The sequence below is a fragment of the Podarcis vaucheri genome (genome assembly GCF_965113315.1).
Source record: "Podarcis vaucheri genome assembly, chromosome: 3".
Classification (NCBI taxonomy): domain Eukaryota; kingdom Metazoa; phylum Chordata; class Lepidosauria; order Squamata; family Lacertidae; genus Podarcis; species Podarcis vaucheri.
This window is the reverse complement of record NC_138761.1, coordinates 64,394,013-64,417,090: the sequence shown is the minus strand read 5'-3', so window position 1 is coordinate 64,417,090 and position 23,078 is coordinate 64,394,013. Positions and strand designations below refer to the sequence as shown.

At 42.8% G+C, this 23,078-nt stretch overlaps 1 protein-coding gene across 1 annotated transcript in view; it reads left to right on the top strand.

Moving 5' to 3' along the window:
- Positions 1-4,232: 4,232 nt before the first annotated feature.
- Positions 4,233-23,078, top strand: part of PDE7B (phosphodiesterase 7B) — a 171,538-nt gene continuing 152,692 nt past the window's right edge. The window contains exon 1 of the mRNA XM_082215964.1: positions 4,233-5,098. Coding sequence (XP_082072090.1) covers positions 4,982-5,098 — 117 coding nt within the window. The 5' untranslated portion in view covers positions 4,233-4,981. The remainder of the gene's footprint in view (positions 5,099-23,078) is intronic.

Sequence of the window (23,078 nt, the reverse complement as noted above, 5' to 3'; positions counted from 1 at the left end):
GGCATAGCTATTGTGGAACGCCACCCCAATCTCTGAGTGGGGTAAGATTCCAGGGGCTCCAGGTGCTTAACTAGGGTTCAGTTTCCTTAGAATGAGGAACAGTGGAGACTGTGGTGTCTTTATGATGTACGGTTTATTCATACATAAATACAACCTGAGCCTATGGTGGAGGGGGTTTATGCATCAACACTGCAGGAGGGTCTTGCTTCTCCCATAGCCACAGCTTTCGATTGTATCAGAAATTAGACATGGCTCTCACTCTCTGACTGCCTCTAGCCCCACACTCACACCACACTCTGACTATTGTCCTTCCAACACCCAACCAGGAGAGGGAGGGAGCCACTTCCTTTCTTATACTGATGACCCATACCAAGGGGCCATTATGGCCCTTGCCTGGCTAATTCAACAATGGGATCCTCCATTAGATTTTAAGCCTTTCTGGATCCAGGAATTGGAAGGGGCTCAAGCATCATACAACCTAACCTTCCCACCCCACCCCCAACTCACGACACTATAAAATGCAAGTGAATGAATGTGTGACAGCCCATTCACATAGAAATAATTAAACTTATGTTGAGGCCATTGATTTACTTCATGGGACTTCACAGAGCCACGTAGCAACATATTTTTCTAGTTACTTCTTGTGCACATGGCCGTGCATTTATTTTGAGTTAATATTCTGTTTTCTGTTAAGTTTTTTCCTACTCAAATACTCCTTAGGGGCCTTCCTAGGTACTTCCTAATATGCTTCCTAATATCCTCATTTTGGAGACTTCTCCACAATTCTCAGTAATTACTTTCCATGACCTTTTTTTTTTTTAATTAGTTGGAGATAATCCAATTAAAATGTAAAATATGGTTATTATGATTTTCCATTGGCTTAAACTGAGTGTTTGTCTTTCTCTTCATGCATAAGGAAGGGCAGATATTCCAGCAATCTTTCTTCAAAGTCACAGTGACATTTTATTCACCACCATACCATTTTATCCTCCTCTGTGTATAATCTAATGATGCGGTTTGCATTTTGGTTTTGAGGGCTAAGACAACTTCTTGTTTTGCTTCTATCTTTAATTTTTTCTGGCAGGCATGAGTCGGTTAGAAGAATAGTGTGTGTGTGTGTGTGTGTGTGTGTGTGCGCGCGCGCGCGCCTTTGCTCTTCTATTTAACAGAAGAATAGTTTCTGAACCTTAAGACTCACTCAGCACAGCAACCAATGGCTCATTTTGTGGCCTTTTGTATTATAACGGGTGCTAGTTTCAACTACTACAGAGCAATTTGCAAAACAGCCTGCATCAGGCATGAACACACACACACATAGGGCTTGCCTTACTGAGCATTCATCCTAATTTGCTTGTGGGGAGGTTATATGACAGTGAGCATTCATCCTGATTTGCCTACAGTATGTTTAATGTGTCTTCCCATGAATCATTCATTCATTCATTCATTCATTCCATACCTTCCCATGCATTTCCCTGTCACTTTCCTACCTGCAGAAAGCTCTGTTTCTTTTATAAAGTGTGCTGGGGTAACAAAGCACCAGTTTCCTGGTATGTGCCTGAATCCCTCTCACAAAATACTAGCAGTCTGAGTGCACTGATGATTTTTCAGAAACCAATTACATTTGTTATAGGGAATGAAGTTTTCTGTGCTATGAAGGTGAATGTTTTGTGTGGAACTTAGAACAAAATCCTGTTGAGTTTAGCCAATGGCAATGGTGCCCACCTGAGAGGTGTTGGAGCTGAGCTTTGGTGAGCTCCAGCTGGGGGGCGGGGAGCCCTGAGTTTAGCTATGACTGAGTAACCAAATTATGAAACAAAAATCCAAAATGTGAATGAAATCAGTTTTTCTTATTTGGCAAAAATGTTCACACTTTCCCCTTTCCTTTTAGCGTTTGAAAAATCTCTTATATGGTTAATTTTGAAGTTCAGCAGTGAACTGTGCTATAAACATATTGATGTTAACTAATTAATTTCAGATGCCTCAGCACTGAGATTGGACCTTGGTCTCACTGGAGCTCTGAACAGTTCACTGGGATGGGGATGGTTCACTTTTGCAGACAGAGCAGAAATGTGCTTATCATTGTAACCACCATGAATTGCTGACGGCATCCAGGACAGGAAGGGTTGCATCCAGGGGGGAATGCCGAAGATACAATCCAGACATACAAATTTCCCAGTTACAGAATTAGCCTGTCTATGGGATTTTTCAAAAACGAATGCAAACATTCATTCAAACCATCCAATTCTACCCACCCACATACTTGCATACAAGAGGAGCATCATCTAGAGGACTCCTGCAAGCGTGTTCCACTCCAGACTCTCTTAAAATGTTCAGAAAAAGAGTGTAGTTAAAGCGCTCTTCAGATTACTGTTTCAGAATACAGGTTTGAGAACCAAATGATTTAAAGTGGCCTCGTGTCAAAAACTCCCAACCTATGCAAAGCCAGCATGGCAGCAGAAGTCTAAATTAGGATTTTAGCATCTTCACTAGAATACTAGCTTTCCACAAAAGGCACACACCCAGAGATGTGATTCTTCATCTTGTTTGATGTTGCACCTTCCCTTTCAAAACAAGGCTTTTTGAACAGGTGGTGGTGCCACATGCTTCCTTTGGACAGTCTTGAGTTCCATCACTGGAACCTGGTAAAAGGACATACACTTCATTTAAAGAACACAGAGCCCAGGCATCTGAGTACCAGAACTTCATAAAACTCATAGTCCTGCCACAGAAAAACCCACCCCCCCTCAAATGTTCTTCATATTGTTAAATAGGGTTGCCATATTTTTGGCAAAATTGTTCAGTTTCTTTGTGGGGGGGGGGACACACAAAGGTTTGAGCGAAAATGACACTGCCAACATGGGATTTTCCCAGACAATTTGCCAATTTCCAACCGAACACTGCTGCCAACTACAGTATTCTGGATATGTCTGGGAAATTCCAGATGTATGGCAACCCTAATTGTTAAGCAATTCAAATGAGAAGCAGATCCTGCACTCCACCCACAAAAATTTCACTAGCCCTCTCTGCCCCCCCCCCCCCGATAATTTTTGAATGCAATTTCCTTATTAATTGATGGAGAATGCTTTAAAAATGCAGGAGAAATATTCTCCATGCTGTTCAGTTTGAAGAAGCTGGAGAAACAAGAGAGTACACTGCAACTGTCTGGGACTGTCCTGCAGAAGTTACCGCTGAAGATTAGTCTCACAATGCTTGCTGGGTTTCACAGTTGCACTGCCAACACCTTGTGATGAGTGGCACTGAAGGTCACAGAAAGGATGGAACACACACAATTTCCTTTGTCGGATTTGAACAGTAGAGGAAGGGAAGGACTGCAGCTCGGTGTCAGAGCATCTGTTGTGCATGCAAATGGCCCCGGGTTCAAACTCTGGCACTCCCAGGTAGCACTGAGAGAAAACTCTGTCTGAAATCCTGGAGATCTGCTGCCAGTCAGTGCAGACAGTACTGAACCATATGAACCAATGGTCTGATGCAGTACAAGGCAGATTCCTAACTGTTGAAGGCAGACTCCGTATGTTTCTTTCCCTCTTTCCTTCTCCTCCTGCTCTCTGCCCCTTTGTCCCCTTGCTCTGGGCTGCTTCTTCAACATCCTCTTATATCCACTGGTTGAAAATGAAGATAATTTAATTCTTTCAGGAAATGCATCCCTGGGACTTAACTTAAGGCACGCGGACAGATGAGATCAATGGGGGCAGGTTTTTTTTTTTTTTAGAAATATATGTAAAGAGGGATGTTGTTTTTCCTTATAACACTTCTACTACTTTGGGCTCTGAAATCAAGTCTGTTCCAACAATCTTACAGCATAAATCACACAACAAACGCACACACACACACAGAATGGAGATGAAGACGCTTGTTTTGCGGCAGCAATAGCAGCTGCTTATTTTCAGGCAGCATCGCTTGAGAGCTTCTCACATTCTCTTTCTCCCACCTCTCCCCAAATGTTCAGCCTGCTGTGTTCAGGCTTGGTGTTTACAGTTCAGGGCTATGGAGGAGGAGGAAATATTTTGCCTATTGTTCAGTGACGTCAATGGCTTAGCTCCCAGTCACTTGAGGGACTCTGGTGCTTAGCAAATGTCAGAACAGTGCTGCTACAGCATGTGCCTCCCAAGCGCCTGCTTCTTGCAGCATATCTTTCAGAGGCCTCAGCCTGGATCGAACTGGCGTGTGTGAGGGAAGAGGTATGGAAATGGCACATTTTAAGTTTGTTAGCTTTGGAGCAGAAATTATTTCCTGGCCTGTGGCATTAGGGGTGGGGGGGAGTGCTTCTAGGCAGTTTTCTATCCAGTGCCATAGTGACACTCTTTTCCAGAGTATTTTTTTCATATTATTCTAGAGAGAAAAGTATAGTGAATTTCATAATTAGAAGCAGCTACTTATGAGGTGGAACTGTATTCATTGTTTCACAGCTCTGAGCAGATGGCCTTCATTGGTTGTTGTTGTTTTTTTGTGACCTTCCCTCAGCTCTCTCTTTCTCTTCCCACTCCCTGGCCCAGAAGTAAAATTCTGAAGGTGGAAAAATACCTGTATGTTAAAATGTAAGCAATATTGCTTCTTGGTATTAGTGCAAGTCATGGCAGTAGAAGGTTAAACTGAAGTGCCATTGTTGCATTTATGTATTACAAAAAAGCATTTGTAAAAAAAAAAAAGAGAAGTGTTTTGAAAAAAAAATTCTGCAGGGACAGCATATTGATTTTATTAATTTGGAAAGCACGTACCCTACCCTGCCTCACTCAGGGATACTTTCAACTATTAAAAAGAAAACAGTCCCATAAAACAAAATCTGGCATGTATATCCACCTCAGTTAGGTGCACCAATAGGAAATGGGTCCTGTAGATGGAGATTCCCAGATTGCTTTCTATAGGTCCGTGTGAAATTGTTAAGAGCTTAAGGCTGTGATACGAAGCTCACTTGCTTGGAATGCTGCTCCCTTGAAATCAGTGAGATTTCACTTCCAAGTTTATGTGGTTCGAACTGGGTCTGGTGAAGGCACAAGAATATGAATGTGATTTCTGGGAGGAACTTTCATCAAGGTCAGAGGAACTCGAGAACAAGCTTCCCATGTTGTCCATGCCTGAGGTAAGTTTGAGCACTTTTGGTTCTGCTGTGTTCACATGATTAGATCCTTTGATCTGCACAAGGGTGGGGTGGGGGGTAGAATCCAGCTCAAATGCAAGACATCAAGAGGCAGAGGCAGCCAGCTGCCCTAGGTGACTGATTTGAGACAAAACAAATGGTCTTTACCTATGCATCTTTATATGTTTTTAGTGGAGTATGGATTTGGATTTTCTCTCTTGGGTACTCTCTCTCTCTCTTTTACTGGACCTATAACATGTACAGCAATAATGTCTAAATCTGTTTGTCTCGTATTGCATTTGTAAGCTGAGGCAGCGTATCTGGCGCTGTCCCTTCTGCAGAATGGCAATTGTCGGCCAGGAGAGACTAACTGTAGGGTCAAAGTAGAAAAACGAACTTGGCTAAGCAAGCCATCGTCCTGGTTTTGACTAATTATCCTGCCATTGCTCTGTGTGGAAAAGGAAGTCAGCTAGGGTCACCGGGTAAGATCCAGCACATAATCAAGTCTTGTTCAGGGCAAGGAAGCAGGAGAGAGATAATGCTGAGAAGATGCAGCCTGAAAAGTGGACCAGAGAGGACTGGTTTCACAAAATCTGAATACTGCTCAGAATCCTTCTAGGTTATTCTTTCTCATTTGCACTAGCTTTTGCCTCACAAGGACAGTCAAGGCTTTATCTTGTTTCCCACCACCTGCCTTATCTTAATTCTCCTTGTTAAGGGCTGAATTCATTTTCCATAGTTTTCTGCTGTGTTTGGGTTTACAGCAGGGGAGTGGGGACCAGTTGGACTCCAGCTCCCATCACCCCTGGGCATTGGTCATGCTGGCTGGGGCTGATGGGAGTTGGAGTCCCACAACAATTTCTCTATACCTGGTTTACAATAATAATTTCAGAATGGCAAAAGACTGCATTATGGAAAAATTGCATGTAAATTTTTCTAAAGCGCCTGAATCTTTCAAACAGCACCATATTTAGGAAAAATTAGACTACCCCAGTTTCTTCCTTGCATTTTGTATCTCCTCTCTCTCTCTCTCTCTGTGTGTGTGTGTCTACATGTATTTTAAACGTGCTTGATATACGATGTTGGTGGCTGCTGCTTTCAGAAAAAACAGCAGCAGCAAAATAGGGTTGTTATGATAGAAAGTTCCTACTTGCCTCACAGTAACAACCTGTGAGCTTGTGTAAATAAGCCTATTATTTCACAATGGGTTACAGAACTACAAGTCTTGTTATAAGACCTGCAGTGTAACAGAATTGGCAAGGGGGACTGTCCTTTCCCAAATAAGCATTCTCAACTGGGAACAAATCATCACTCTGTGTACATATGCAATAGTGTCCCCTTTATTTCTGCAAAAGATTTATATCCCACTAATGCATTAACATGGCTTAGAACAGCTAACACCAGTTGAAATACGACAATCTCATCATAAAACAACAGCACGCACGCACACACACACACACACACACACACGGATAGAACATGCACAATATAAGAACTGAAACAGGTTCAGCTGATAAAAGCCCTAAACAGGCTTGAGAAAAACTTACTGGAACAGGAAAGTTTTCATAAAATGGCAGGAAATGGCAAGGGAAGGAGTCAAGCAAACCTTGCAGAGCAAGATACTTCATAACTTGGATGCAGCCACCAAGAAGGCTCCTTCTCTTGTCCCAACCAGCCATGCCTCTGCCACAGTTGGGACAGCTAATAGGGTCCCCTTGGTCTTAAGACGCAGTCATGTATTGAAGCAGTATTGGAGGAGATGATTCCTGTATACATTGAAGAAGCATGCATGCACACGAAAGCTCATACCAAGAACAAACTTAGTTGGTCTCTAAGGTGCGACTGGACAATTTTTTATTTTTTTAATATATTTCTACTGCGTCAGACCAACATGGCTACCTACCTGAATCTACCCCCAGTAAAGACAGACAAGCTAATACAGACAGAGAAGTATATGTAGTTGGATATATGGCAGATCTTGTTTTGAATGGCAGGGGGAGAATTTGTTATCATGTTGCTAAGGGTGCCTGATGAGTCAGAAAGAAAACAGGGCCTCATACTTCTTTAACTTATGGTTAAGCCAGGCTTCCTCAAACTCGGCCTCCCAGATCTTTTGAGACTACAATTCCCATCATCCCTGACCACTGGTCCTGCTAGCTAGGGATCATGGGAGTTGTGGGCCAAAAACACCTGGAGGGCCAAGTCTGAGGAAGCCTGCATTAAGCAATGGTGTCCTGCTATCTCGTTCTTCTGAAGAGGTAGCCAAGGAGGTGTCCGCCAGAAGTTGTGGCCAATGGTCAGATATGATGGGAATCATAATCCAAAACATCTGGAGGGAACCAAGTGGGCTAATCTGCTTCAAAGTTTTGCAAGTGTAGCATTCACTTTGGCACAGCTGCTGCATCCATGCAAGGGGTGACCGCCTGTTCCAGTATACTAGGACTTTCCAATTACCAAATCCAGTCCACAGGCAGTTAAGCATGCAGAGAGATAGAGCTACAGATCTTGGCTGGATTGGGACTTGCATCAGGGTGGAGAGCAACGCCAGGTCTAGAGGCAGAAGCCATTCCAGACCACGCTCTTAGTTGAATGTCCAACCAAAAGGGGATGGAACAAGGACAGAGGAAAGCAGCGGGTAGAATAGTGGGAAGGAGAAGAAAGCAGGCTTTGACCAAGATCAGGAAGCCATGGAGGCATGTTTCTCATCTTGGAATCACACCCATTTGTATAAGATAATTTGGAGTCTATTTCAGACAGCTGTTGAGTGCACAGAACTGTTGGCTAGCTCACAGCTTGGTGGAGATCCTACAGTGGTGCTGACTGTAGGAATTGAAGCCTCTACATGGTGATTTTAGGGACAGCCACTAACATTTACACAACCCAGGCTATCCCAAAAAGAGCCTCCATAACTGCAGAAGTCACAGCAGCCACATTTTTGGGTTACACGTGGAAGCCCTAGTTTATATTACTAATGCCTCCATGCTGTCTCCACCAGGCTGCAAGCCTACTAGCAGCCCTTGCTCCCACCCCAATTCCCATGACCACTTTTGTAGAGCCAGTGGGTGTCTGAACCAAGCCTTAGTCTTTCCATCGTTTCTAAATAATGTAGTGAGTTGCAAATTAGTCATTGGGAGGCACGTCATACATTTATTTTTCACTGGTATTCCTCTGTCTCCAGCATTCTGCCATACATTTTCTCAATCTTGTCCCTTCCGAAGAGGACCACGACAAGGCCTTCTTTATTTCCTCTTCATGACTACTCAATGCTCTCATTAAAATATGTCAAACATTAATCAGATGTTAAGTACAGGAAGGAAGCTTGTCATCACTCACAGAAACAATGAATTGTATCCAGTGGCCTGATAACAGTCCTCTCTTCACACAATATAAATAACCAGACACTTGGTTTCTCCAGCAGGGGCTGCAGATATATGGATGTGTTTGAAATCTGTCGACATGATGATGATTGACTGTGTGAAGCCTATGAACAAAATGTTGCTATAATTTAATTGGAGAAAAGATTAGGAGCCAGTTCTGGCCCGAAAGAGTGGGAGGTTGTAGTATATTGCTGTAAAGACTTGAAAAGAGGAGAAGGAGATGAGTTTTGCATCCACTGTCCTCTCTGGTTTTCTTGGTTGCCTTGGCTGCATGCACACTAACCAAATGTAGTTTGTTATTTTTTCCCCAATCCAAAATTTTTTGTCCTCAACATGCTGCTTTCAGTCTAGATTGATCCTAGGTCCTACTGTCCATGAGGTTGGGTGTGGTTACTTGATATGCATTTGAAAACACTCCCCTTTTCCTCCCTGCAAATGTCCCAGGTGAATGAAGAGGAAGGAAGTGGTGTCTGTGACCTTGGTATATGCCCACCCACTAAGTCATTGAGCAGATGTGGACCAATGGTGGCCCATTGCCAGGACCACCAACATCTGTTTCCAAATAGGCACGCTGCAGGGTATTGCAGCATCAATCTGCAATGGGCTTTTATTTTCAGAACGAAACCAGCTTCTCAAGAAGCTCTTTTTAGGCTAAAACATATGCAATAGATGTAGATTGTGGGTGGCCTACATAGAAAAAAGAACTACTCAGTCTCCATTGATTCTGGAATCAAATGTTGTGTGTATGCAGCCTTAATCTTTATTTTGCCCCGTTGGATAACTTACTGTACTACTGTTTTACTTTTAATGTTGTAATTTTTTGTGGTTTATTTTTAGCAACTTTTATTATGTTGCATCTACTTGCAGAAATATTGGGTTGTGATCACATTTAATCAGGAAGCTTTGGGCTCCTCCAGAGAACCTGTTTATTAAGCATTCATCCCAATACTAAAAATGTAGGTTTTCACAATTAAGGTGGATTGAAGCATTCTGTCACAACAAATCCACAAAAAATGCAGTTAGGAAAGTGACAGTGAATGTGCTGAAAAGTGCAGGTTAAAAATTTGATTAACAGGAAGACTGATTATCTCTGTGCAAGCAAATTAGGGTAAATGCTCACCTCCTTCAAATTCCCAATAAAAAACAAAGATCATTTATACATTTTTCCCAGTGGAGAACTTGAAGCTTCAGATGAATCATGGCAAAGCACACACACAGAGAGAGGATAAATAAAGGAACCAGGTACAAAAGTGTGTGGTGTGATGGTTAGAGTGTCAGACTAGGTTCAAGCCCACACTCTGTCAATCATGCACACTGGGTCTCTCAGTTCAATCTGCCTCACAAGATTGTTGTGAAGATAAAATGGAGACTGAAGGAGAACCAGGTGTGCTACCTTGGAAGAAAGGTGGGGTATAAATGCTATAATAAATAAACAGAATACCATAAAGAGCCACCAAGTTTATACAAGGCTCAGTTATTCATTTCCCTAGTGATACGCATTCAGTAAAATAAGCATTTTGTTGTTGGCATCCATCTGTCTTGAAGCACAATGGAGTTACAGTGCCTGCTGTGACTGTAGAGACTGATACAGGAGAGACATGTTTTATTGCAGCTGGGGCAGATGAAGGCATCCATTTGTGCTGCTACAGGTGCACCAAGGTGTTTCTTCTCTCTGTGTTCCTCCCAAGGGTCATTCCTCCTCTGGTCACTGCTGTGGATACATGACTTAACTGCCTGTCTCCAGGCACTGCGGCTGCCTGCGAGGAATTTCCACCAAGTGGGGTTTATGCTGCCAGCCTTCGTGGCATTGGAATTGACATTCAGCCATGAGAAAATGCAAGCATTTGCAGTGGGACTCACAGCAATAGTTTAGCTGTAAACCCCCTGGTAAAAATGTTGTGTAAACACATCTCCTGTGTACATAACATAACACTGAAATGCAGCCACCTGCCACCTTTGAGATGGAACAACATGCAGCCTCTCTGTGCGTCTCTTGCTCCTTTGCGTGTAAGTTATCAGATGTGGAATGAATATTGATTTGCAAAGCGGAGGTGGGCCGACAAGTAGGCTGCAATTATTCTAATTGGAAGATAGAGTTAGACTTAAGCTTGCAAGGGAGAAGCAGACTTTAAATTTTCTTCCTCCCACTTTAAAAAACAGAATTGCAAAAGGCACTGGGTATTGTTTCAAGCTAGCCCACTGGCCATTGTAACACATGCAAAACTGGGAATGAAAGGCTTTGCATCAGACGCCACACCAAAGGGGGCATCTGCTGCACATGCAGCATTTAATGCAAGACCTAGAGCACGTCCCACCAGAGGAAAATAGTGCTCATGTTAAGTGTCCTCTAAAAGACAAAGCCTCCCTGAAAGCTGTTATAAAAGTTCCACATAATTTGCATCACAGCTCAACCATCCCTCCTCATTTGAATAGATGGATCAGAAGCACGTTATCTGTTCCTGAAGTGCTTTGAGACAAAGTTTCTGTATGCAAAGCAGATCCTCCACCACTAAACCAAGGCCCTTCCCCGATACAGGAAATTAGGGTTTAGCACAGGAATGGGGAACCTGCAGCCTCTAGATATTGTTAGACTTCAGTTCCCATTAGAACTAAGCAGGATGGCCAATATTCAGGTGAGGCAGTGGATGTGCTGGGCCAATGTCTTGCCTTGATAATGGACTGGATGAGAGCCAACAAACTGAAGCTCAGTCTGGATCAGACTGAGCACTGCTATTGGGTGGTTCCATAGACCAGATGGCTGGGAGGTTGCCTTCTCTTGTTGAGGTTATACTCCCTCTGAAGGCGCAGGGGCATAACGTGGGGGTAACCCTGGATCCTCTGCTGTCACTTGAGGTCTGGGTGGTCTTCATGGTGCAGAGTGCCTTCCATCAGCTTCAGATGGTGGCCCAGCTGCACCCCTATGTCCTGGACAAGGATAGCCTAACTTCTGTTGTCTATGTTCTGGTAACATCTAGGCTGGATTACTGAAACACGTTATATGTAGGGCTGCCTGATGGTTCAGAAGCTTCAGCTGGTGCAGAATTTCTGCTGAATCAGTGAGATCTCACCTGCCTATCCTGGCCTTCAAAATGACCCACAAGGAAATGTAGTGGCATCTATTCCAATGGGGAAAAGATGGAATGGCAGCTTACCTACACCTAAAAAATCAGGAGTTACAATTATGCATATCTGGCATTCACATATTTGTCAGTATGTCAGGGTACAGGGCACACAGAGATGTTTGGCTGAAGATGGTATACATACGATTCCTTTGTTCTTCAGCACATCTTTAGTATGCATTATCCTGTTCCAAATGTATGCATAGGCAATAGCAGTGAAGTACAACAAGCATCATGTAAGAATATTGTGGGAATTAAATTTGGGGCAGTATACTGACGTCCAGTTTTTCCTGCTGTTTTCATGGGGGGGATCATGGTGCATGCATGTGCAAAAAGAGTGGGAGTAGTGATGCTGTCTGATGATGTCCATTATTGTGTCACTGGTGTGGGTGAAATTTAGCATGACATGCAGGTATATTGGTCCAAAAGCCACAGTTCCATAATACAAAGGTTATTGCAGTGTAGAAGGAACATTAGAAAATGTGACAGAAGAGCTAGTGTTATAATCAGGAAATCTAATGCAATATTCCCCACACGTGAATCCACCCCTAGGGTTATTAAATAGCTTCCTTGTTTTAAAAATGTTCTCTACTGAGATCAAGAAATCCATTTGATGTACAGGGTACCCTGTTGATAAGAGCTTTAGGTACGGGGTATCTGAATGCAGTTCACAAAGTGATTTGTAAACTGGTATAGTGATGGAAACTGCTGCCACCAAACCGTTTCCTGAAGATATTTGCCAATCTTGTTCAGGCTTGACTAGAAGGGTCCTTATTTTAAATATGTCTAAGTATCTGATTAAGAAGACTCTGAGTCCATGGGCCTCTATGGCATTAGAGATTTCAAATGGGGAAAATGAATGAGGTGCTTCCAGGTTAGCCAAGACATTTGCAGCCATCCCAACCAAGTCTGTTTTCTTCATCTATGATTCCTGCAGCTCACCGCTGTGGAACAAAACTTGAACAAACATGACACCTCATGCAGCATCTGCCAATATAAATTCAAATCAATGCATGACTCCAACACTGTCCCCATTCTTTCCACTCCCCCTTAGTGCAATACCTTTACACTTAGCAAAGCCTAGAAAGTGAATATTCCTTGTGCCCTTTTTTTTGTGGACGCACAACTTATTTCCCTCTTCTAATCCTTTTGAAAAATCTTATTTTTCTCTCTGGGATGGAAAAAGTGGATACAGAATGAGCACATAGGGCTTTCCCCTCCACCATAACCTTGGGACGAGGAGAAAGGCTTATGAGAAAGATTAATAATACATGTTAAAAGAATGTTTAAGAACTGCAGGACTGAAAAGAGACCAGAAGACTTCTCAGTTCTCCCCACCTCCTTTCCCACTGCCTGATTACAGTCACAACAAAAGCTCTGCAGCAGGGATAGGGAACCTGTGGCCCTCTAGATGCTGCTGTTCTCCAGCTCACATTAGCCCAGGCAGGTTAACCAACTTCCAGGGATGATGGAAGCTGCTGCCCAACAACATCTGGAGAACCACATGCTCCCCAGTTGTGCTCCACAGTGATGGTAGGACCACTTTGCAGTGTTCCATCAGTTTAAGGATGAAAATTCTGTTTCTTATAAAGTTGATACAATGACTTCTGTCCATATGAAATTTGCTTCATTAGTTGTACAAGCTCTTTGCATGTTGGAAACTTGGATGACGAAAGGCTGGGATTCAGCAATTTTTAAGACCAAAAATTGGCTGGCATTGTGAGGATCCTTTGTTTCCTCTAGAAAATACCTTAAAGGTATATTTGAGATTTCATCTATTTGATGGGTTGATTGAGTTTATTTATGTGTCACTATTCCAGTGGGCTTTGCCCAAAGTTGCGTACAACAATCATTCACTTACACGAGTACAAAGTGTTGGGGTGGGGAAGTGAAAGCACTTTACAAAGGGTGCCAGTAAATCCAAATAGAACAAAAACCAACAATTTAGCAAACATAGAATAGATTCAAGCTTGGACCCAGGACTCAACATAAGGTTTGAAGAGAAGGAGCAAGATACTGTGGCATTTCCCAGCAGCTCCAACCCAACTCTAATCTTTCTCTCATTACCACCAGGACATCATGAATGATGGCTATGATAGGCATGTGCCTATTCATGTATCAGGCAATGCAGGGTCCCTTTGGCAGCCTGAGACCCCCCCCCCCTTCCATCTGGTAAACTCTGGAGGTGGAGGAGACAAGCTCAGGGCCCCAAGAAGATCTTGAAAGAGACAGAGCCAACAGTTTTACTGTAAAATCATCAGTCCGTAGCTGCTTGGTGCCAGTTCATCTGTTCTGTAGGGCAACAATTTCTCTGGCTTTCCCAAGCCAGATCTGGCTGCTTGAATTCTGTCAAATGGGTCCTCTGCTGCTTCAGGATGCTAGGGCAAAACCCTCCTCTCCTTCCTTCATTCTTGCTGGACAGATTGGCAGAAATACACACGAACCATGAAGGTTTTGCATAATTTGGCTGATTTCCCAAAACCTTTAGTTAAGGTGAGGAGCTATAGCTCATAAGGCAAAAGTCTTACCAACTCACACAAAAGGAAGACTCCTGCTCTGAATCTGGGGCCAGTGCTGCAGTGTCAGTGTTTAAGAAGATGTGCTATGTTAGCAAATTCCACACGATTATTTATGCGACCCAGCCTCTTCCAAAGCCTATCTTCAACTGCAGAGCTCAATTGTGTGCATGTTTAATTGACGCATTAGCATGAACCAGACTTGGAGATGTGCTCCACAAACTAAAGGCAAGGACCGGCAGACAGTAACTGTTGGAAAAAGAGATGCCACTGGTTTGCCTCTCCTCAGGCTCTTCTTGTCACCACACACTCCATGCTTAGCTACCAGCAGTCCAATGCTGACTCTGTGAGTCCAGAAGGGCTTCAGTGATGATAGAGAAGAAAACACAGGCACTCTAACTCAAACATAGAGTTAAAGCACTTAAAAACAAAACAAAAAAACCCACTAAAATATATTGGAAGCTGGGGTTGATTAAGTGGTGGCAGCCTTAGGTTATATTTAAGGATGGCAAGATGAATTAAATTCACAGGAGGTGTTGAGAAGAAAAGTATGGAGCTGGCAACTGTCAGCAGGAGTTCATAAGTGTACAGATACTGAAGCACACATCATTGCAAGGAAATAGTGCTGAGCCATCAGGACTGCCTTGTTCAAATGTGCCATACTTTCCAGATTGCTTTGGCTGGTTTTTCCTCAAGAGTAGCCCAAGCAAGCAGTTTTCCAAGAGTGGAATATCAGAGTGTGTCACCATGCATCAGGATGGGGGTCCCATTTACAGAGCTGTGTGTGGGAAGCTGATAAAAGAGAGAGAGAGAGAGAGAGAGAGAGAGAGAGAGACTGCTTTCAGCATGCTGAACAGCTGTCTTTTGAAAGCATTAAGTTCATTCTATCAAAATATATGCATATAAGCATAATATATTTTCCAAGTGTAGTTTTTTTGGCAACTGCTGTACCTCTAACACTTTCAACAATTTAAGCAAGGCTATGGAAATTACTGGGAGCATTGAAGTAGCACATTTTGTTTGTAGAGAAAAGGATTTGCTGTTCTCTGCTTTTTTGGACCAAAAAAACATCAAGCCGAAGATGAACTCTGTCCTTAAAAAGAGAAAACATTTTCAGAAGTTAAAAAGCTTCTGTCCTCATTTAGAGGGTAGTAAAACAATAACTTTATTGGCAACAGCTGAACAAACTCCACATTGAAGAAAGTGAGTAATTTCTAATGATGTTTCTGTTGCTCTTTACCTGAATACACACATGCATATAATAATCAGTATGACTTAATGCATTTCTGATTTCCACCAGAACTCCTTTCTCTCTATATGCGATCATTAATAGAGGCGAGGAAGACTCCATTCTGTTGCTCATGGTAAATGCCAGCTTTTATGTCAGATACCTCCTCCACATTTGGTACTATGTGTGAAGTCCCACCAGTAAAAATAAAACTCATCAATATATTTTGTTATGTCACTTTCTGGTTTAGCATCCTAATATTATTCATGGACCCAAACACAAGAAGATATGCAATGCATAGAGGAAACAAAAAAACACCACAGTGTTATAATGTGGTCTTTTATACTAGTACTTAAAAATGGAAAAGAAAGTGAGAGAGAGAGAAGAATGCCTAGCTTTGTGTAGAAGACCAAAATCTGGATTTTGGGGGGAGGGGAAACAGTTGTGTGGGATTTGGGATTTAAGTAGATGAATGACAGGAAGGACAGGTCACTTACTTCCCCACTGGTCTAACACTCTCAACTACAGCTTCTGGGGCTACTTTTCAGGGGTTTTTGAAAAATGCAACAACAAGAAAAACACCAGCGGATGGTGCTGTTGCTGAAGAAACATGAAACTGGGTGTAACATGTAGTTTGGCTGCCAAGTGTCCTATAGAAGTTATGGCACTATTCAAAATTACAGATACCTGCAAACGGTTTTGCATCCTCCATCTGTTTTCCTGTTTTCTGATGCTTATCCTTGACATATTACCGTACTATCTCTGTTTTGCATTTTGCAAAGATTAGGAGCATTTTTAAAAATAAAAACAAACAAACCTGTGCTATTGTGCACCCATATGTGTGCAGTACTGTACAATTAATCATGTTTCAGCCCCATCCTTGAATCTATCTGGAAGTTAATTCTCCATGTGTGTGGTGGGAGGGCAGATGCACCTTGTCTCTGGCACTGATGCGAGCTGTTGTATTTGTGCAGACACAAAAATAGGATTGCTTTACTTTCCTTCCATCCTACCTTCCCACCCCCGGTGTCTATCCAGATGGTTAATGCAACTAAATGTGTTTTGAGTCGCAGCTATTCTATAATGAGTTCAAACAAATCCATTATTAAACATTATCTTAAATATTTTTACGAAAGCAATATTGTAAGCAGTGGCACTATCTATAGATTACATGCAGATGTGTGTAAGGTCACCTTCAGACTATCACCATTTTGTGGGGGAGATTTAATTATGGTTTAATTTAGGTTTGTGCAATTAAAGTGGGTTAAACACTCTGGTGCAACCACCCCACAAAAAACAGACTTTTTGCAGCAAGGAAAGTGATGCGGAAATACACCAGAACAGGGTGGAGCAACTTAGGCCAGCCCCTTCAAATATGGCTCTTTGGGCTAATGGGAATCTCCCCATGCCACACTCTCTCCCCAGGCTCACCAGTCCTCAAGTGTTTTAACCTGATTGGTTAATTGTCCCTGAACTCTGTTAATTCCCCTTGCTTGGCTGCAGCATGGAGGATAGAGGCATGTGTGTGTGTAGAAACTAGCGGTGAGTGGATCTGTCTATATTGGCTTCTCTCATTCCCCCTGGAAGAAAATAACAGTGGTTTAGCCAGACCTCATTGGTGGGGCCCCCATAACAGGTCATGGTTCAGGGCCTCCAAAATGTAGGTCTACCACTGTGCACAGCCTCCAGGGGTCCCCAGAAGAGAATGTAGACCTTGGTCCAAGAAGAGTTTCCCAGCCCTGCACTAGACGGTGTAGGGCAACAATAAATTGGCAGGAAGTCATATGTAACCCCTGCACAAACAAACCAGAATGATTGCTCAATAAACAGGGGACAGCCTATAATGTCCATGCAGGCATTGTGCAAACAAGTCAGGATGAATGCTCAATAAACAGGTTATCTGGAGAATCCCGACCCTATTTTGAGATGATGAAGAAGAAACTGCTGCACTGGAAGAGGAAATTTAAACCAGAGCAGTGTGAGAGAGATGCCCTCCATGTTTCTACTCCAAATACACCCCTCTTACGATTCAGGACACTTGTTTTACACTTGCCAACAAGTTTGGAATACTGAAGGTTTGGGGGAGCCATGGAGAGGTGATTTGAAGAAGAAACTGTTTTTTGCTGCTTCTTTATTCTGAAGTTCCCTGGCCCAAAGTGTCTTCTTGTTGGAAAGAAGGAAGGAAGGGTGTTGGAGCGAAGGTGTCCTCATAAGCATTTTGCATGCAATGCTTGGCCACTCGTAAACATAGCCCTTACTTCAGGAGCCAGGCCAAGACAGGCCACTGCAAGGGAAAGGAATGCCATGCCTAGAAGAAGGGCCTTCACAATCATTCACCTGGCTGGATGTGTGTGTGTGGCACTCAGGTTGCGACCGCTTGCTGTGATGTTACAAATGCTCAAATGTTTGTTTTCATCAGTAGAATGTTGGAGAATATGCACTCTTGGCTTTTATTAGCTATTTATATAAACTTATAAATTCCTTTCTCCTGCTCTTTGAAATTGTAAGTATTGGTGGCGGCAGAAGAGGGGGGAGGTTCCGTCTAGTCTGAATTCTTTTCTTTTCTTTTCTTTTCTTTTCTTTTCTTTTCTTTTCTTTTCTTTTCTTTTCTCCAGTTTTTCACATAAGAGTAGTCTGAATAACGACATTTGGATTTCACTCCAGCCACGGACGCTGACCTCATGTTCGCCATTACCATGACAACTCTTATGATAGCACAAATGTAGAGTAGGACTTCAGCGACGAAGGAACACAATTGCTAGCTGGGTTGGAAGGCTGAAGAGTACTTATTTGAACGCCGAGATCTAGTGTGGCAACAGAGTAATGAGAAAATTCACAAAACAATGACACAGTTTTATATTTATTGCCCGGCAAAACTGAGAATCAAATTCCACTCCCCAGTTTCTCATAATAAAAAGTCTCCAGTATTTTCCAGATCCCAAAAACTATTGTGGTGAGAGTTGCAGTCTTTTTAGAAAGTCTGTGGAAGCCCTTGATAGATTCTGCACTGGATTTTTTTATATATATAAAAAAACTTTCATTCTGAAGAATACTATACAATGTTTATACACAGTGTATTCCATGTGTACTTTCATTAGTGATTGCTACTCTTTTGGCTCTACACACACACACACACACACACACACACACACACACACACACTGTTGTGTGTTTGGAGGTGGGTGGGGGTAGGTTGAATGCCTGAGTCCCTTCAAATTCCTGGCTGCAGCAGGAATTCAATTGCTGAATTAACCAGACAGGGACCATAAAGGTCCCCAAAGTATGGGTCACTAAAGTAACAAAGGAAGTGGCTCTGTGCCAGAAAGCAAATGGCTGGAGCCCCCTTCCATAACTGTCTGGTAGTTAGAAATACAGAAACCAGATTTGTGTGAGAGAGAACTAGAAGCTAGAAGCAGCCTGGGCAATTGAGAGATGGAGCCATGCCTATTTTTTGCTGGCACCCAAGGCTTTGACTATGGGACAAACAAGATCCTCTTGGGGCCTGTGAGCCCCTCCACCCCTGTTAATTTCAATAGGTTTACTCTGAGTAAAGCTTATTTGAATGCCAGCCTATGACTGTCACCCATAGAACCAGTGTTTCTGTATCTTTGAAAAGCAGACTTTGCCATTAGTCTTTCTTCCTTCTCTAGAAGGAACAACTTAGCTTTTGGGTACTGTAGTAGACAAGGCCCCTGCACTGTTGAGCTAAGCTGTCCTTATTCAAGAAAAAATCCATTCCGTTCCTGTTCTCAATTTTTAAAGTCAAAAGACAGATCAAGTCTCCAAAGGAGAAATGGCCTTGTGTTCACTTCATCTGAGAGCTGTGACCCAGAGTTTCATCTGCTGATTATACGTCTGTAGCAGTGCATTAGGCAGCCTTCCAATCAGATGTCTGTGTCACGTCCAAAATACACAGCATCTCTAAGCTTTAATAAAGGGTCATTTTTGTCTTTTTATGTTTTAAGACCATCTTTTAGTTAATGCACTTCAGGAGTAGATACAAAATAGTTTGGCCGTGCCCTTAAGCGGCTTTCCTATGGATTTTACCACGCCACAAAATGGAGCTGTGAAAGATAGTAGCAAAAAACATATGCTTCATCTAAGAAGCGTGCCTCGCCTATGATTCATTAAGAGCTTTCTCCAAGATTACTGCCATGCTCTTGGAAATATAATTGCACTTTCTGGGACTTGCCACAGCTCTTTAAATGGTTCAGCTCAAGTTGGAAATTCTCATCAACTCTCTGAGATTTTAACTGGCCGAAAAGCTACTACTATCTGCTATAGCCATTCCATAGAGAGCAACATGCTCTACCCAGACAGTTTAGAACCGAATGAATAAGGCAGGACAGGGGATGTAAATGAAAAGCCGACTTCCTGTTTGCCTGCTGTTGGACAAGCAGACTTAATGCTTCCTCTTTCAACACAAACACAGCTTGCTGCAGAAATGGTCCAATAACAGAAGTAAAATCATTTGTAAGGATAATGCATTAGCAGTAAAGCTGTCAGGGCATCTGTCCACGGATTCCCAAGGAAGAAATGCAGTGCAAACCTAGGCGTGTTTATTTTTTTAAAAGTCCCACTGTGTTCCGTGGGGCTTACTCACTAGTAAGTGAGTTTAGGATTGCAGCCAGAATGCAGGAGAAAATATAGCAAAGCATTAGGCAAAGAGAGAAACACGCAGGAGGTAATTGTGGGGTGGATAAAGTAGGCACAGATCAGTAGCTGAAGGGCTTGTTCTCACCAGCCTTGAACTGAAGAACTGGCTCTGGCACAGCTCTGTATCCATGAGGCATGCAGATCCATGGCAAGACTAACATTCTGGCTTGCCTAACTAGCAGCTGAAAGCAGCTCCTCTATAACATTATGTGTTTCCTTGCACACGTGTGTACTTGGTTCCAGTGGCTGAAATTCCACTTGATCCAAACATAAACTTGGCTTTAGTCTTGCTTAGGGATTCTTTTAGTTCCTTTTTGGCTGTTGATCTCTATTGCTCTGTTCACTGCCTAGACTCACAGGAAAAGAGAGGTTTTGTTTTGTTTTGTTTAAAAAGTGAAATTATCAGTACCAACAGTTAATGGAAAGGAGTGGAAATAAAGGGGCTCCATCCAAGCCATATCAAATTGCTGCCGTGACGGAAGGACAATGCAGCAACCAGGGGAAGGTCAGAAATCACCTCTTGCTAAAATTTAGGAGTGTTGTTTTTGTTTTTTTAAAAAATCCATTTGGCTAAAAACTAGGAGGTAGTATTTCCATTCAGAAAAGTTTTTCTATTCTTCTTAACAGCACACAGCTGTTATCACTAATGCTTTGACTTTACGTGCACAACATGATTTGACTTCACTGTCGTCGTTTTTTTACTGGGGAAAGTTTCGAAATGAATGCCATGCATGGCCATGCAGAGTCCCTGCAATACTTGTCTAAACATTTGGTATATCTGCTACAGCATGATACTGTGCTGAGAGGCCTCAGTTGAAAAGATACATGTTTTGTTATACACATTTTATTCTCAATGTAGGGCAAAGTAAGGAAACGACCGGGGAATATTTTTCAACTCCTATCAAAGCTCCTATCAAAGTTATTACTGTGAAATGTTTAAAAAGTGTGAGCCCTGACTTACTTACTTACTTACTTACTTACTTACTTACTTACCTACCTATTTCTTTGTACCCTGGGTTGCCCCAGAGACTCTGGGTGGCTTCCAGCATACCAGGTGAAATATAGAGATTAAGAGAATTAGCAATGAATCAGGAAGGCCCTTCTTCAAATCTCACCTTTACCAGGAGCTCAGTCCTCCTGCCTCCCATCTGTAATATGGAGGATAATGGCCACTTACCTGGTTCAGAGGTGGGCAGTGGTTGTTGCCCGGCCCAGCAGTCCCTCACACACCCGGGGACAAAACAATTCCACATGGTGGTTGGCTGTTGGGACTTGCCCCGGTTGGCGACTAAAGTCGCTATCCCAAATTTTGAAATTGCCTTATCAGGGGCAAACTCGGGGTGGAGCCTGAGTGGCAGACTGGAGTAGAGAAGTCTTCATTCTGGTCCATTGCCTGGAAATAAAGGCTGACTGTGCCTGAGCATGGTACAACAGTTGGCTGAAGAGCTACTCTCTCACCCTCAGCCCTCCCCCCACCTGTCTGTAATATGGAGGATAATAGAATTTACAGGGGCGTTGGGAGGATTACAACTAGATAATGCATGGAAAACTCTTCAAAGCACTATACAGATACTAAGCGTGATTCTGATATTAAGTAAGTAAGTAACCCACACCATAGGCTTCTTGTGAGGATGAGATAAAAAGGTCAAATTCTTCTTACCTAAGATAGAGTCATGAAAATACTGCTGCCCTACTCCTTGGCTCTGAACCAGCTAAAGTTAGCTGTGAATAACTTCCATTCAAAGCTATATTAAAATTAAGCCCTGGATTTTTGATTGCATGGAGATTGTGCAATAAAATTCACTTCACAGTTTTGTGAGAAGTTACAGATTCTCATGTCCCCCCCCCCACCTGCCCTGACTATGCACCCCATGTGCAGTTACCCCTTTTGGTGAGCAGGGGTGTGGAGGTGAAAGAGAGCTTTCCATCATACCCCTTCCAACATTTCATATAGGAAAACATAGGCACTCTTGTGTTCTTGGATGGTCCATTTTTTTACACTAAGTTTCACTGGCTGAGATTTACCCCTCTGGCACACACATAACTTACACAGAGGTGTGTGTCATGTGTGTGTGTGTGTGCGCGCGCGCGTTCACTCCCACATAAATTGAAGCAAGGGTAGCCAACAACAACCTTTGTCATTCCTGATCATGGGCCATGTTGACTGGGGCTGATGGTATCTAACAATCAAAGAGAGAGACATTTGGGGGCTATTTTTCCCTCAGGGAGAGGCAGTGGAAAAGACGGGCTCTCTCTTGTAGATAGGGACAGTTGGGGGATTATGACATTGGACTGCCACTGGTTTCCCGCTCAGGCACCGATCAAGTTCACACCTACTTAACTTCAAATAGACTCTGGCATTGAGTGCTCACATTCACTGAGTTCAAAGCAGAAATCAGTTGGGCCAAATCTTTTCATGAATTCTCATGGATTTTCATTTGCATAGTTACCTCCGTTCTACATCTTTGAGCCAACTTGGTATATTCATTGTTCTGATTAACTAATTTCATAGCCCATTTGAAAACAGGCATTTTCTCATTTTCTTCTGGGGACCCCTGGGGGCTTCTTCTCAAAAGAGGCAAAATATCACTGACAGAGCCGAATGAGGTCAATTCTCATTGTCTTTACAAAGCAAGCTTGGAATTTGCATTTTCCCTTTTCCCAGGGCAACTTTCTAATATTGCCGAATTGAATGCCCTAAGTATGCACTCCATTCCATCAGACACTTCTCTTCTTTAAATGGGTCCTGACATTTGCACTAGTATCCTAATTCAGTTCTTGCTCAGAAATTGAGTCAAAAGATATCACCTTGGCTCCTTTTAAAGCCCAGTAAACTCCCACAAAAGTCCATTGATGGGCAGAATGCAAGAAAGAAGAAGAAGGTGGCATGTAGCATGGCTTTTACCAGTTACAGCCCATCAGATATTTCCTGCTGTGAACGACACTGATTACTGTCTCTTTAAATCATAAAGGAAACAGTTTATACAAAATTGGAAACCAGACAAAATGAAGCATCAAAGTGTACTTTACAAGGGAAGGCTTTGGCAGGGGTGTCATTGACGATGCAGAACAAAATTATAGGGCATG